General features: G+C 39.4%; 1 protein-coding gene across 2 annotated transcripts in view; it reads left to right on the forward strand.

The window, feature by feature from the left end:
- Window positions 1-14,779, forward strand: part of LOC139479502 (putative ankyrin repeat protein RF_0381) — a 29,094-nt gene extending 14,315 nt beyond the window's left edge. For both annotated transcript variants that reach the window (XM_071262357.1, XM_071262351.1), the window contains exons 4-12: window positions 1,474-1,716; window positions 2,290-2,507; window positions 3,597-4,028; window positions 6,880-7,077; window positions 8,447-8,545; window positions 9,258-9,401; window positions 10,318-10,479; window positions 13,251-13,388; window positions 13,729-14,779. In XM_071262357.1, coding sequence (XP_071118458.1) covers window positions 1,474-1,716; window positions 2,290-2,507; window positions 3,597-4,028; window positions 6,880-7,077; window positions 8,447-8,545; window positions 9,258-9,401; window positions 10,318-10,479; window positions 13,251-13,388; window positions 13,729-13,782 — 1,688 coding nt within the window. In that variant the 3' untranslated portion in view covers window positions 13,783-14,779. The remainder of the gene's footprint in view (window positions 1-1,473; window positions 1,717-2,289; window positions 2,508-3,596; window positions 4,029-6,879; window positions 7,078-8,446; window positions 8,546-9,257; window positions 9,402-10,317; window positions 10,480-13,250; window positions 13,389-13,728) is intronic.
- Window positions 14,780-15,514: the final 735 nt, after the last annotated feature.

The raw sequence follows: 15,514 nt of genomic DNA on the forward strand, positions 1-15,514 counted from the left end.
AAAACAAATATCACATCACGTTAAATTAATCAGCTAGGAGGTTATAATGTCGGCGAAAAATATAACCATTATTTGTATCTATAACTTTCGAATTAGTTTAGTGTACGTCGTTTGGAAACATGTCCTGATCGTAAAATAAAGTAAGGCAAACTAGTGCTGAGAGTGTAACTGATCTCGCTGGCTGAGCTTTGTGACCAGATCATTGGAGGCTGAAAGGACAGCTGGCATTCAAGCAGGCAGTGCTATTTCTAGCCACGGTGTGTACAAACATGCCTCGCAAATTCAAAGTGTGTCAATACCACTGACCTGGGAGGACACGATAAGGTATTAATGACTGACGTGACCTAGATAGCCGCTCCAGATACATTACCGTAATAATCCTAGTATGTACACTTTGGGGGAGGACTAGCCCAGTCATCGAAGGTGCTGCCATTTGCAGAGTTGCGTCCCTTTGGCTTACCAGAATCCTATGATCGTGGGTTTGAATCCAAGATTTGCTCTGATTAAATTTTGTGTGTTTTTTTTTAGAATATTGCTGAGTGCGGCGTTAAACAACAAACAAATAAATTATCGCATTACGTATGCTGAAGTACAGTGTGTGGCATGTAATAATTAAAGATATTAAGGTTATTTTTCTAAAAAAATCGACCCAGTGAAGCGATTAACGAAATGTTACGAGATATATTTAATGTTGATCAATCTCCTGTAGCAATGAAATGTATTCTTTATATCAAAAACATCAAATACTGACGTCTGGAACACTTCACCTACGTTTTCTTAACAAACTAACAAACACATCCTGAGTATGAACTGTTTGTTTGTTTGCTTAACGCCTCACTCAATATTCCAGCTATGTGGCGGCGGTCTGTAAATATGTTATCGACTCTGAACTAAACAATATGGTGATTGACATCATAAGCATCTATCTACGCAATTAGGATACGATGACCTGCATCAACCAAGTCAGCGAGTCTGACCACCCAATACCGACAAGGATTAGTTGCTTAAGACCTGGATATCCACGTGTGTGTGTGCGTGTGTGTGTGTGTGTGTGTGTGTGCTGGGGTGGGGTGTGACGGTGGGGGTGGAGTGATGACGTGGGGCATGTAAAGGACATATAAAAAAAACACGGGACCTTTTCTTGTAACGTGACTTTCATTAACTCGGAAACAACGTGGTGGTTTTTGCTTCGAAGTGGGATATAAGGGATTTATCCCCCCCCCCCCCCCCCCCCCTCCGCTCAGAAATATATTACCCTCAAAGGCGAATGCATATCACCAAGATCACGTGAAATTCTGACAAGGAGGTAAGATAAGATTATTTACAGGCCATAGTGTTCGAATAATATCGATGACCTCCTAACAACAGTCGCTGACTCATTATCTATTTGTTAACATGCGTTCGGAGATGACTTCGGCGTAAAACAATATAAACTCACTCACTCACACACTTAATGAAACGTTGTTCCTCCAGGCCTTTGGGCAGCAGTGTTTGCCCCGAATCCAGACAAACGTGTCATAGAGCGCCTGCTGAAGTCATGGTGTCGGGTGACGGTGTTTAAGAATGGTAAAGTGACCAACATGAAGTGTCTTGCACACGCTAAGGCTGGACAGCTGGACATCGTCTATCTGCTTGAGAAATATGAAAACACCATAGAGTTTGCCCTTGGGGTAATGGCGGCGGTACAGAGACTGTGTGGGATGTGGAAGGATCTCGGTAAGTGTCATCTCAAGGCTGTTTTGTATCGGTTCACAAAACAAAGATTCATTTAGTGAGCAATTGCGTCTCTTCTACATGCACGGTTGGGTAGCAATGTGGTTAATCCTTTCGCTCTTCACGCCAACGACCACTCTTCAATTCCTTAGTTGTCAACAATGCAATCAGTCTCCTGTGATATGGGCAAACTATTAAAGAAAGGCGATCACGATATCAAGTTCGTGACTGTAACAGGCCGCGCCCTGGGCCTGGGTTTCGCAAACACCTTGGCCCACTTGCACAATGCGAGCTTAGCTCTAAGACTATCGTAGGCCTATGTTAAAGTATGGGAGTTACGATTATTATGCCAAATGGAATCTGTATTTGCGGATGATCGAGACTGGATATTCTCTGACGTTTTTTCCTATCAAATATGTGTTGTGGTCCCCAAAAATTGTTTGCCCCCTCCTTTGGCATGTCTTGAAACGCAGACGGAATAATATCCTATCTTCAACAAAAAAACAAGCCACTCCCAAAATGATCGGTCAAGAACCATCTCTTCTGTCCATCCTAAAACCATAAACCTTTCTGCAGGTTTTGACAGAAACACCGTTGACGTGAACACAAAGGACCACTCGTACCAGTTCTCGTACCCAGACTTCCCTGAGGAACCACAGCCATTGTTGGCAGCAGCTTGGGAGAAAGACGTGTTTGAGGTGTTGGAATTCGTGATGACGTTCAAACCAGACACCAACGTGCTGTACGCTCCCATCTCAGACCCACAGATGTCGCCCAATCCACTCTTTTTTCATGTAATGTATTTATTTCATCGGGTTTCTAAAATATATGTTTTCGTTCTTTGTTTCGTAAGGAATCTGAAATACATCTGCAAAAATAGTTTTCTTTACTCTGTTTACTCTGCTTATCCGAGATTCGATACAAGCGGTTTTATACTAATTGTTTAGGGAGAAGATTTTATTCTTCATAATTTCAGTTGTTTGTGAATACTGCATATGTCCATCCTCACACGTAATATATTCAATATATACCAGAAAAAAACCAATGCGTTTATTTTACAGAAATATTCACAGAAAACACCGTCTTCGTGTACACATCTCTACATGCTTTATGCATGTTTAATTATGTTTTCACATTGGCATTTTGCTTTATTTCATGGTTAGGTGAGGAGTGGCTGCTTGTACTAGTCCGGACTAATGCCGATTTTACAGTGCTAGACCACTAAAATACCATGCCGCAGTTTAACACGAATACCCTACTCCGTGCCGACCAGTCCTTGTTTTAGCCCCTTAATGCCGAGTGGCACTCAGGGTAACAACAAGTACCGTCTTTTGGTATAACGCGGCCGGGGATCGAACCCCGAACTTTCAGCTCTCTGGGCGGACGCTCTACCACTAGACCACGGAGGCGGTCTTCATGCTGTTGAAATATATAATTGTATACGTATTTTTCGTATTTTCGTGCCATAAGACCTATCATTGATCTTGGGTTCGAATCCCGGATTGTCTGATAATGTTTGTATGTTTGTTGGCACTATATCCATGCGATTTGGTTTCGCCAAAGCGGTAAACATCTACTGTCTGCATCACTTAGCTTTCTCCCAAACCAAGGGAGCGCGTGGTGAAATACTGTTAAAATCGGAATCAAAACCCAACTCACTCACTCTTCCCTCAGTGTGTATTTATGATATACATTAAACTACGGTTATAACGAACACGCTTATAACGAACTGACGGATATAACGAACTTACTTTTTAGGTCCCGACTATTTGCTATAGTTATGCTGTATATATGCTTATAACGAACTACGGTTATAACGAACTAAAACTAGTTCTCCCTTTGCGTTCGTTATAACCGTACTTTACTGTATTTCCTTTGTTTAGATGTTCTCCGGACCGGGCGGACCAAAAGATGAGCGGATAGTGCACTGTGTCCTGAAAAACTCTGACTTGACCGCTAGGGGGCGCCAAGGAGGCACAGTTCTGTTGACCGCCATAACGTCCGACCAACCAGAACACATTATCAGAGCGTTGTTCGACTATGGTGTTAACGTAGCATCGCGTGCACGTTGTGGACGTACAGTACGTGACATTGCCCAGGGAATGGGGAAATCCAATTATGTGCAGATGATTGACGACCATGTGATCGACATTATAAATACCTGTAACATTGAACGTCTGGACACTATGATCCTTCAAGCGTATGACCATATTCTAGACATCACGGACGAGAAGGGGAGGAATGCTCTTCAGCTTGCTCGGAAACAAGACTCAAAGCAGTTGGTGACCATCCTACAAAACATTGTCGCGACTCAGGTAGGTCAATTTCTACTTTCGGTTTGGCCGCCGGAATAATCTACTTACGTAGATTCCATTGTGGGACCAGTCATCTTACCCGTGAAGATCGGGGTTAGAATTCGTCTTCAGCAACCCATGCTTGCCGAAAAAAGCGACTATGCTTGTCGTAAGAGGCGACTAACGGGTGGTCAGGCTCACTGACTGGGTTGATGCATGTCATTGTATCACAATTGTGTGGATCGATGCTCATGATATCTATCACTGGATTGTCTGGTTCAGACTCGAATATTTACAGACTGCCCCCATTTTGCTGGAATACTGCTGAGTGCAGCGTTAAACAGCAAACAAAGAAACAAACTAACAAAACCAATTATCTATGGCTGGTGGCCCAGTAAGTCCGAGCAATTCGCGTTGCAGTGTTGACTCCCTTAGGCTTGTCAGGATCCGATAGTCATGTTTTTGTTTGTTATAAACACATCTTATTATCAGAATAGTGACACGGATAAGGCACACGTTGTCCGACTTAGAACACACGGTAATACAGATAGAGAGAAGGGATAGGAGAGCGGAAGGAAATAATTACGAGTGTACGTGTGTCAATTTTGACAAGTATAGAGCTGGGTTACCTGTAGATTTAACCGCGCTAAATTAATCATTTGAAACCTCACGCTGCACCTTCTCGGTGCAAAACACGGTTAAATAAACAGGTAACCTAGCTTTGAGTTACATACAAACACAAACTCATTTCGGCCAACTACTCACCGCAGATCCAAATGCACCTGGATACATGCATACTAATTAGGAAAATTGAAATTTGATGTAGTCCCACTGTAGAATAGATACCTCTTTATTATAATTTTGAAACGAGCGCTTTAGCGCGAGGTTCCAAATTATAATAAAGAGGTTTCTGTGATGTTGTTTCAGTGAGGAAATAGCTTAAATTGTTCCGATTCTGGTATCCACAGAACATTTCTCTAACCGTTTCATAAACATTTCATTTGTATGCAAAAGATATGCCTTCGTTAAATCTTTTAATGTCATCATCGAAGGAGTCAGGGTTGCGGCCTAGAACGCCCCAAACATCCGATATCAAACTACCGTATTTCCTCTATTTGACACTAAACGCCGTCTATTAATTTCGCGAGAGCCCTTGACTCGGCGTGTGTTAGATACCTGTCTGGTATCAGAGACCCAGCGTGTATTAGAGGAAATATAGATATGTTTTACAGTTCATATGGGGGTGATCGATCGGCAGCCATTTTCTGTGAATCGATACGTAGGCTATCTATGTATTCATACGCACGTTTTTTGTGTGAAAAGGCTTAATATATTTGAAAGGGGTTTCCGTAGCAAAAAGGAAACCTCTTTTAACCAATCAGAATCAAGCATTCATCAATGTCATGGTAGAATATATCGCAACGTGATGGTTCGTAATGGAACATGACGGTACAAATGTACTCACTTGTATGTATTTGGTAGCGTTCGAAGCCTCTCAGTACACTGTTGGTTGTTTATGTGTTTTGTGACAAAGGCTTTTCTTTGATGGACACACACACACACACAAGCTTATTTGTGAACGGTCGAGGGTTATAGGACTATGTGTAGAATATGGATCCAAATGACGTGTTGTCCTTTCTGTCTGTATTCGAATGGGAGTCATTCTCCGACGTGCTTCAGTGCAAGCGTATTCACCACTTATGTGAAACGCGTGGGTGACAAAGGGAGGACCCGTTGAGGACATTTCGGAAAGTCTATTTCTTATGACTATGGAAAGGTTTTTTATTTTTTTATTTATTTATTTATTATTATTATTATTATTATTATTATTATTATTATTATTATTATTATTATTATTATTAATCAATTTAAGTGATTTTATTTTTAATTTGGAACAGAGTCAATTTATATGTTTATTTACGTTAAAAAAGATAGGTGCATGTACGCCTACCAGTGAACGTCTGGGTGTGTATTTGAGTGAAGACTGAATGTTTTTCATTAAATATGTGAGTTGGTACTTAGTGTCTTGTTTTTTTACAATTTGGCTTTTATCCCACCATCAGCGCTATTCCTGGAAAATATCACGAAGGATGAACACCAAATAAGGGCTTCACATCCATTGTGTAGTTCAAAGCACACCAGGCTCTGGATTAAAAATTGGAAACTTTCGTTTCTCTTTGTGGCGTCGCTCTAACCACATCCGCACTCTCTGTTGCCACTACTCAGCTTACATCCCTTATGAGCCAATGACATGAAAAAGAATATTTTCCATAAATCAAAGAGTTAATTATTTCCTTTGGATTGAGTTTATGTTAGCTTTCTGTACACCTTTAATATGTCACCATCATGCCAGAAAGCCATTCCTTTAATGCGCATTCTCTGTTGCCTTTGTTTACATCCTTTATGAACCAATTATACTTCTCAAAATAAGTTAAGGACCACCCGCTTATTTCATTTTGCTGGTCACCCGTGAAGATCCGGGGTAGAATAGGTCTTCGGCAACCTATGCTTGCCGTAAAAGGGGACTATGTTTGTCACAAGAGGCGACTAACGGATTGGTCGGTCAGGAACGCTGACTTCGTTGATGCCTGTCATCGTATCCCAATTGCGTGGACCGATGCTCATGATATCAGTCACTTGTTTGTCTGGTACAGACTCGATTATTTACAGACTGTCGTCAAATAGCTGGAATATAGCTGAGTGCGGAGTTAACCAACAAACCAACCAACCAAGTTATGATCAAACTCTTTTGACGTGTATGAGCTACACACTCGGGACCTTTCCTGGCCATCAGTCCCAATGTTCCTTTTGGATCTTTGCACTAGCGAGATCAAGACTTCTTTAGAGACTTCTACTCTTCTACTCTGAACAGGATCATGCCAAGAAGGTTTTCCTGGCCATCGACAGAGGCAACAAGCCCATGGTAAAGAAGTTGTTGACGAAGAAGTATGCCAACGCCCTGGACAGATGCAGTCGGACCGTGCTTCACCACGCCCTGCTGCACCGCCAGGCAGACATTGTCCGCACCCTCCTTGAGGACTACCCCCAGCTCATCAATAAGTTTGATTGTGTAAGTGTACAACTGCATGTAGAACTTGTCACGATGTGAATGCCTGTTACCGGTCGAAGATAAATGTATGTAAGTATCGAAACATTCATGTTGAGATCCTAAACGATGTTTAAGGTTATACGGTTGTACATAAAAGTTATTATTATGCCTCAAAGTGAGATTGACCAATCAGAGATCAGAACTACTGACCCCACATAAGCCCGTATACCGTCAGTAAAAATCCAAAATTGTTGTTACCGACCTAATATGAGACCGTATACCATCAGTAACAGCCATTAAGAATTTTTCCAAAACCCACCTCATATATTTCACATGGAAATTCTGGTACACGCCTCGCCCAATATTTTGCTGCTAACCTAATATGAAGTGTTTCACGTCGCATACCCAATGTAAGCCGTTCTACAAACACGGGTGGTCCAGTCGTCTAAGGCACCGCGATTCGCTGTGCAGAGTTGCGTCCCTTGGGCATGCCAGAAACCTATGATTGTGGGTTCAAATCCTGGTTCCGATTTTCTTTCTAGGTTTGTCAGCACCATACCCGTGTTTGTTGGTTTCACCGAAGTAGTAGACGTCTGAGACCTGCATCACTTCGGGCTTTCCTCCCACATTAAGCTGACACGCTGTGATATAACTGAAATACTGTTAGAAGCGGCGTTAAACCCAACTCACTCACTGTACTTATTGCAGTCGTTAACTCTACGTGTCATGAACAGAATACCCACCCTTATTGTAAACAGACTAGAGGCATACACGATGATGGATGTGTCGATATTTTCACTTTGTGTCATCAATTTCACGCATCGGCGCGCAATATGGATTCATGTAGGATGTTTCCGTCAACTAGTGCCTGGATGTGAAACAACTTCCTCATTGTCAACACATTTGTACTTGACAAGCGGGGACATCCTTTATAACGGAAGTGATTTGTCCCTTGTGGGTGTCGAGAGAAGATGTGAAAATTCATGATTATAATAACTAGAACAATTGTTGTACTATATAAGGCAAGGTTTGTGATAATAAGAATATTTGATGGATGACACACCAACAGCAGCACCATAAAAAACAAGGTCTACTGATACTACTATTACTACTGCTGCTGCTGCTGCTACTACCCCAGCTGCCCCGTGAAGATCTGGGTTGAAAAAGGCCTTCAGCAACCCGTGCTTGCCATAAGAGGCAACTATGCTTGTCGTAAGATGCAGCTATGCTTGTCGTAAAATGCAACTATGCTTGTCGTAAGATACAACTATGATTGTATGGACACTGTTTTTGTCGGCATTCTGCTTGTCTCAAAGTACGAGTTCGACCTAACGAAGTGTCACCGTACGTACATAGTTAATGGCGTCTAATGTTGATGTGTATGTTGTAGATGGGCCGTACACCTCTCCACTACGCCAATCTGTTCATGGACCAAGATACTATTGATTTTCTGCTGAAGAAAGGCGCAAACGAGAACACTAAAGATACTGTAAGTACGGGCAATACGGTAATTAAAGCAAACATGCCCTAAACACTAATACAAACAGTGACCTTTGAGCTGGATCATTGCCCTACATATACAAGTATTTTGCTTATCGGGTAGATGAAAAGCATTCAGTACTTCACAGGTACAGGTGTATAGGTTTCGAGTGGATTATAGTTTTATAGTTTTTTTTCTTGGCTAATTCACACTCCTTCATCGAATGAACTATGACAGGTGAAATTCATATTTCTAAGTTTTATTTATGATTTCCACCCACGTCAAGATCCGGGTTACAATGGATCTTTAGCAACCCGTGCTTGTCGTAAGGGGCGACTAACGGTTGGCAGGCTCGCTGACTTGGTTGATGCATAGCGTATCTCATTTGGGTAGGTCGATGATCATGATGTTAATCACTTGATTGTCTGGTCCATACCCGATTATTTTATGACCGCAATCATATAGCTGGTGTAATATTGGGTTAAACACACATAAAATATACAAAAAAGACACAAATATTTATGATTTCCACACATGATTGATGGATGCACGTCATCGTATACCAATTGCGTGGATCGATGCTCATGATGTCAATCACTGGATTGTCTTGGCCAGACTCAATTATTTAAAGACCGCCGTCATTTAGCTGGAATATTTCTGAGGAGTGAGGCCTTAAACAACATGCCGCCCCATGTATTAAATGTTTGCATGTGTATTACAGCAAGGTTTGACCCCCCGGGACTACAGTAAAATTGCGTGCAGCCCTCACGAGTTCCAGGTGCGACAAGCCGATGTTCAGGATTTCGACCTGGAAATATTTCTTGGAATGACCAACTTCTTCGACACTTTCTACCACGCGTGCAGGGTCAGTATTCGGAAGCCTCACAATACAAACCAGAGCAAATGGCAACGTCATTGAAAACAATGTACTATTTAAGTGTGTGTATAAACAGGGCTCGATTTAGCTATAGAAAACTAGCACCATTGCAACCTATTATTGAACAACCTAATATTTATGTCTACATGTGTGATGAAAATAGTTCATATTTGTGTCCACACAAAACCGTTCTTGGAACACGCATAGTACTTCTAAAGTTGATTTACCATTCCACATCACTAATACCCGTGTTGTGTGTAATTTGTCATGCTTTCTTGGGTTTGACGTCATCAAACTGTGCGTACTTCAAGATGTGCATGTTCCTATTACGTTTCCAGTAATGCATAACTAATGTATGTGACACTGGCAGCAAACCGGCCAATGTTTCAACTTTTATAAAATTATGGGACCAGGGTGCAGTCTTGTTTTATTTTTGTGTGTGCAACTTCGTTTTCATGTCAACGTGGACCTAGTGCAAGTTAAATCTAGTCCCTTAACTCAGGCCCCGGTGTAACACGAAGGGATAGGGAAATGAGGTGTCCCATAAAGAGGATCGAATGTGTCTTGGCAGATTGCCTGTAATTGTGCCCCGACGGTGTGGAGGGATCATTGCTCATACTTACATTCACCCGTTTGTCTGGTACAGATTATTTAAAGTCTTGTTGAGCACGGCGTAAAACTACATTCACTTATCAATTTCCACCTTAAGTAATGGTAAGAGGCTTCTTCTGAGCACACCCAACATGGACGGAGTGACCACTAAATTGAAATGTGTAGCCTTGGATAGTTTATACTCTGTCCAGAAATTAGAAAAAATAGAAAATATTTTCGAAGGAAATATAAGTTATCTCATGTAATTAGGGGGAAGTTACGTTAACTCATATATCGCTCTTGGCGTCTGCAGACCGGCGACTTGGCGACGGTGAAGAACCTAACGCTTGGTCTGAACGAACACGGTGCCCAGCATAGGTTCAGCAACGCTTTGTTTGATTGTTTGGACCATCGCCAGTATAAGGTGGCAGAGTTCCTCGTCAAGAATGGCTTCAGTACAGACGTCTGGAAACAGGTACAGTAAACATATATTATTAGTGTGGAAACAGGTACACTAAAGATACATTAATAGTGTGGAAACAGGTACACTAATCATACATTATTAGTGTGGAAACAGGTACACTAATTATACATTATTAGTGTGGAAACAAGTACACTAAACATATATTATTTGTGTGGAAAGAGGTACACTAATCATAGATTATTAGTGTGGAAAGAGGTACACTAAACATATATTATTAGTGTGGAAAGAGGTACACTAAACATATATTATTAGTGTGGAAACAGGTACACTAACATACATTATTAGTGTGGAAACAGGTACAGTAAACATATATTATTAGTGTGGAAACAGGTACACTTAAACATACATTATCAGTGTGGAAACAGGTACACTAAACATACATTATTAGTGTGGAAACAGGTACACTAATTATACATTATTAGTGTGGAAACAAGTACACTAAACATATATTATTTGTGTGGAAAGAGGTACACTAATCATAGATTATTAGTGTGGAAAGAGGTACACTAAACATATATTATTAGTGTGGAAAGAGGTACACTAAACATATATTATTAGTGTGGAAACAGGTACACTTAACATACATTATTAGTGTGGAAACAGGTACACTAACATACATTATTAGTGTGGAAACAGGTACAGTAAACATATATTATTAGTGTGGAAACAGGTACACTTAAACATACATTATCAGTGTGGAAACAGGTACACTAAACATACATTATTAGTGTGGAAACAGATACACTAATCATAGATTATTAGTGTGGAAACAGGTACACTAAACATACATTATTAGTGTGGAAACAGGTAAACTAAACATACATTTTTAGTGTGGAATGAGGAACACTAAACATATATTATTAGTGTGGAAACAGGTACGCTGAACATATATTATTAGTGTGGAAACAGGTACACTAATCATACATTATTAGTGTGGAAACAGGTACACTAACATACATTATAAGTGTGGAAACAGGTACACTAAACCATTATTATTATTGTCGAAAGAGGTATACTAAAGATACATTATTAGTGTGGAAACGGGTACACTAAACATACATTATAAGTGTGGAAAGAGGTACACTAACATACATTATTAGTGTGGAAACGGGTACACTAAACCATTATTATTAGTGTGGAACAAGGTATACTAAAGATACATTATAAGTGTGGAAAGAGGTACACTTACATACATTATTAGAGGGGAAACAGGTACACTAATCATACATTATTAGTGTGGAAAGAGGGACACTAAACATACATTATTAGTGTGGAAACAGGTACACTAAACATATATTATTAGTGTGGAAACAGGTAAACTAAACATACATTTTTAGTGTGGAATGAGGAACACTAAACATATATTATTAGTGTGGAAACAGGTACGCTGAACATATATTATTAGTGTGGAAACAGGTACACTAATCATACATTATTAGTGTGGAAACAGGTACACTAACATACATTATAAGTGTGGAAACAGGTACACTAAACCATTATTATTATTGTCGAAAGAGGTATACTAAAGATACATTATTAGTGTGGAAACGGGTACACTAAACATACATTATAAGTGTGGAAAGAGGTACACTAACATACATTATTAGTGTGGAAACGGGTACACTAAACCATTATTATTAGTGTGGAACAAGGTATACTAAAGATACATTATAAGTGTGGAAAGAGGTACACTTACATACATTATTAGAGGGGAAACAGGTACACTAATCATACATTATTAGTGTGGAAAGAGGGACACTAAACATACATTATTAGTGTGGAAAGAGGGACACTAAACATACATTATTAGTGTGGAAAGAGGGACACTAAACATACATTATTAGTGTGGAAACAGGTACACTAACATACATTATAAGTGTGGAAACAGGTACACTAAACATAAATTATTAGTGTGGAAACAGGTACACTTAACATACATTATAAGTGTGGAAACAGGTACACTAAACATACATTATTAGTGGGGAAACAGGTACACTAAACATATATTATTAGTGTGGAAACAGGTACACTAAACATACATTATTAGTGTGGAAAGAGGTACACTAACATACATTATAAGTGTGGAAACAGGTACACTAACATACATTATTAGTGTGGAAACAGGTACACTAAACATACATTATTAGTGTGGAAACAGGTACACTAATCATACATTATTAGTGTGGAAACAGGTACACTAACATACATTATAAGTGTGGAAACAGGTACACTATCATACATTATTAGTGGGGAAACAGGTAAACTAAACATACATTATTAGTGTGGAAACAGGTACACTAAACATACATTATTAGTGTGGAAACAGGTACACTAACATATATTATTAGTGTGGAAACAGGTGCACTAAACATACATTATCAGTGTGGAAACAGGTACACTTAACATACATTATTAGTGTGGAAACAGGTACACTAGTCAATAGCTCCTGCAGATTTGTGACACTAGACGCCCGTGGCCATAACATGTGCAAAGGAATTTGAAATTCAGAAAAGAGACAATGATGCCGTTACCGTATCTTTCACAAGATAAAGATTCTGTACACTTCCTCAACTAATGCAAATACTAGAAATATGTAGTGGATGAAGTGTTCGCTCGTCACGACGAAGACCCGTGATCGATTCCCAACATGAGTAAAAATGTATTAAGCCCATTCTGGTGTCCCCCTGACTGATGCTGCTTGAATGTTGCTAAATGCGGCGTAATACTATACTTACTTTACCCATTGTCCTTTGTATGTCCAGTATGAAGAATGTGACCCCGATGACCCCATGTGCTCGATGATGGAATGTAGTCATACGGTAGTGACACTCCGGCAACGAGCTGTCAACGTTGGTGCCAAGGACATCGTCAAGCTCATTGACAACGTCGCCAGCGGAAAGGTACACAACATTTATAATACATTAGAAGTCCCTGGACTTATTTGTCTACTTCTCAAAATACTATTGTCAAAATATGCATAAAATGCTAAAATCAATTCGTATTACAAAAACATACCAGATGCAAACTTGTTATTATCAAAATAATTATTATCGTTACGATAATGAAGATGATGATTATTATTATTGTTATTATTATACTATCAGTTTATTATTTTTATATCATTTACTCAATTTACAATGAAATTGAATTAATTCAAACCCATATCGTTTTAAGAGAGGTCCCATATATTCATATTTAATTTTAATAGTCCTAATTAATAACAAATATTGTTTATTTCAGGTGAAAACATTGAAGCCCTCGACAGTGTTCCACTGTGAAATTGTTCGTGTGTGACGGCGTAACATTATTCTTCATATATATCTGTTCACGTGTACTCGTGTCAAAACTCCCTCTGTGCGACGGTGTAACATATGATGTTCTAAGTGTTTACGAGGGCTAGCATTGTTTTAGGTTGATCGTGTCAAGATCACAAATGTTTCACAAGAGTTGTATGCATACGTTATTTGATAACATGATATGTTTGCGCAATATGTACTACTGGGGACGTGACTGTGCATACATACTTTTGATATTCGAAAGCAAATGTGTTTTTTTGTCATAAATATTGGCTTTAAGAAAGTGTCCCCCCCCCCCCCCCCAACTGTAAGCTAGAATACATTTCTGATGGCATTAACAATTAAATGAAAGGACATATCTCCTTTTATGTCATATAACTTACATCAAGTCTCTCGTGCGTTATTTGAAAATATGTTAGGGAAAAGGGCCGATTTGTTCAACTTCAAGAAAATATCTGCCTATGTGAAAGTCCGTGGTTTACGATATCTTTTACCGTAAGTGTGTACTGTCCATATCTACATCTCCAACCAAATTCAGTTTGCGTCAAAGAATTGTTCATGTTTAAAGATTAGACGCACACTTCCTAAAAGCCTCAGCTTTTTTTTACACATTTTCAATCTAGATTCGGTTTTGTATACATCCAAAACATGCAGGTGATGCAAGGAACATGGTCTCATTCACATTCATATAAATATTTGATAAAATGTATAACGTCATATTCCCATGGACCTACACGAACCTTTACCATACAATGTCCTTTTTACAATTTTAAGCGTATAGGCCATAACATGTGAATTTCTAATTATTATTTAAAATGAAAATCATGAAAATGTTTATCAGATACCAGTACGGGTACATTTCTGGAAGAAGAGGGGAAATTTGGGTAATCAAAATCTACAAATCTAACTATTATCCAAAATAATATATGCACAGTTACTTTGAAGTAAGACGAGTTCTATGGATGAACAACTTCTTTATTACAATTAGTGCGACGTTTCGGTGTAGATCCTAACACCTTTATTAAGCAAGAGATAAAGGTGTTAGGATCTACACCGAAACGTCGCACTAATTGTAATAAAGAAGTTGTTTATCCATAGAACTCTTCTTACTTAATCACTCCAACTTCTAAATGCCACTCAAAGAAATCACAGTTACTTTGTCCAACATTGTATATAAGTCTACCCACTTGTGTTACATATTAGTCTTAGACGTACCAACACTTGAACCTGTGATGTCATTCGGGTGTGTCATACCCCCCTGTCTTACTTCATCATGGGCGGATACAGAGGGGGTGGGGTGCGCACCCCCTCCCCCCTTTTTATTTCGGAAAAAATCTTTATTTCTGTATACATTACCACCAAAGACAGTAAATAGATCTTAATTGTGCACCCCCCCCCCCCCCCTTTTCAAAAAAGCTGTATCCGCCCATGCTTCATCATCAACAACAAACAATATAGATCAAGGATATAGACAGCCTCACCCACAGCAAGTGCGTCAAATATATGTCTCCACAGAAATGCTTTTAGATCATTTTCAGGTGCTAAGTTGGAATTGTATCCAAAAACAATTTGGAAGATCATCTAGTTTTAATTTTAAAATCCTTGAATGTGTGAACCAAAATCCGCCCAACAGTCCATCTCTTAACACAGGCATGTGATAAAAAAAAATATTTTTGAAAGAGACTGTTATACGTGAACATTTTTAATTTCCCTTTGTCTATTTTGTAGTG

This window comes from Haliotis cracherodii, unplaced genomic scaffold (assembly GCF_022045235.1).
Source record: "Haliotis cracherodii isolate W230 unplaced genomic scaffold, xgHalCrac1.p SCAF_1, whole genome shotgun sequence".
NCBI lineage: Eukaryota > Metazoa > Mollusca > Gastropoda > Lepetellida > Haliotidae > Haliotis > Haliotis cracherodii.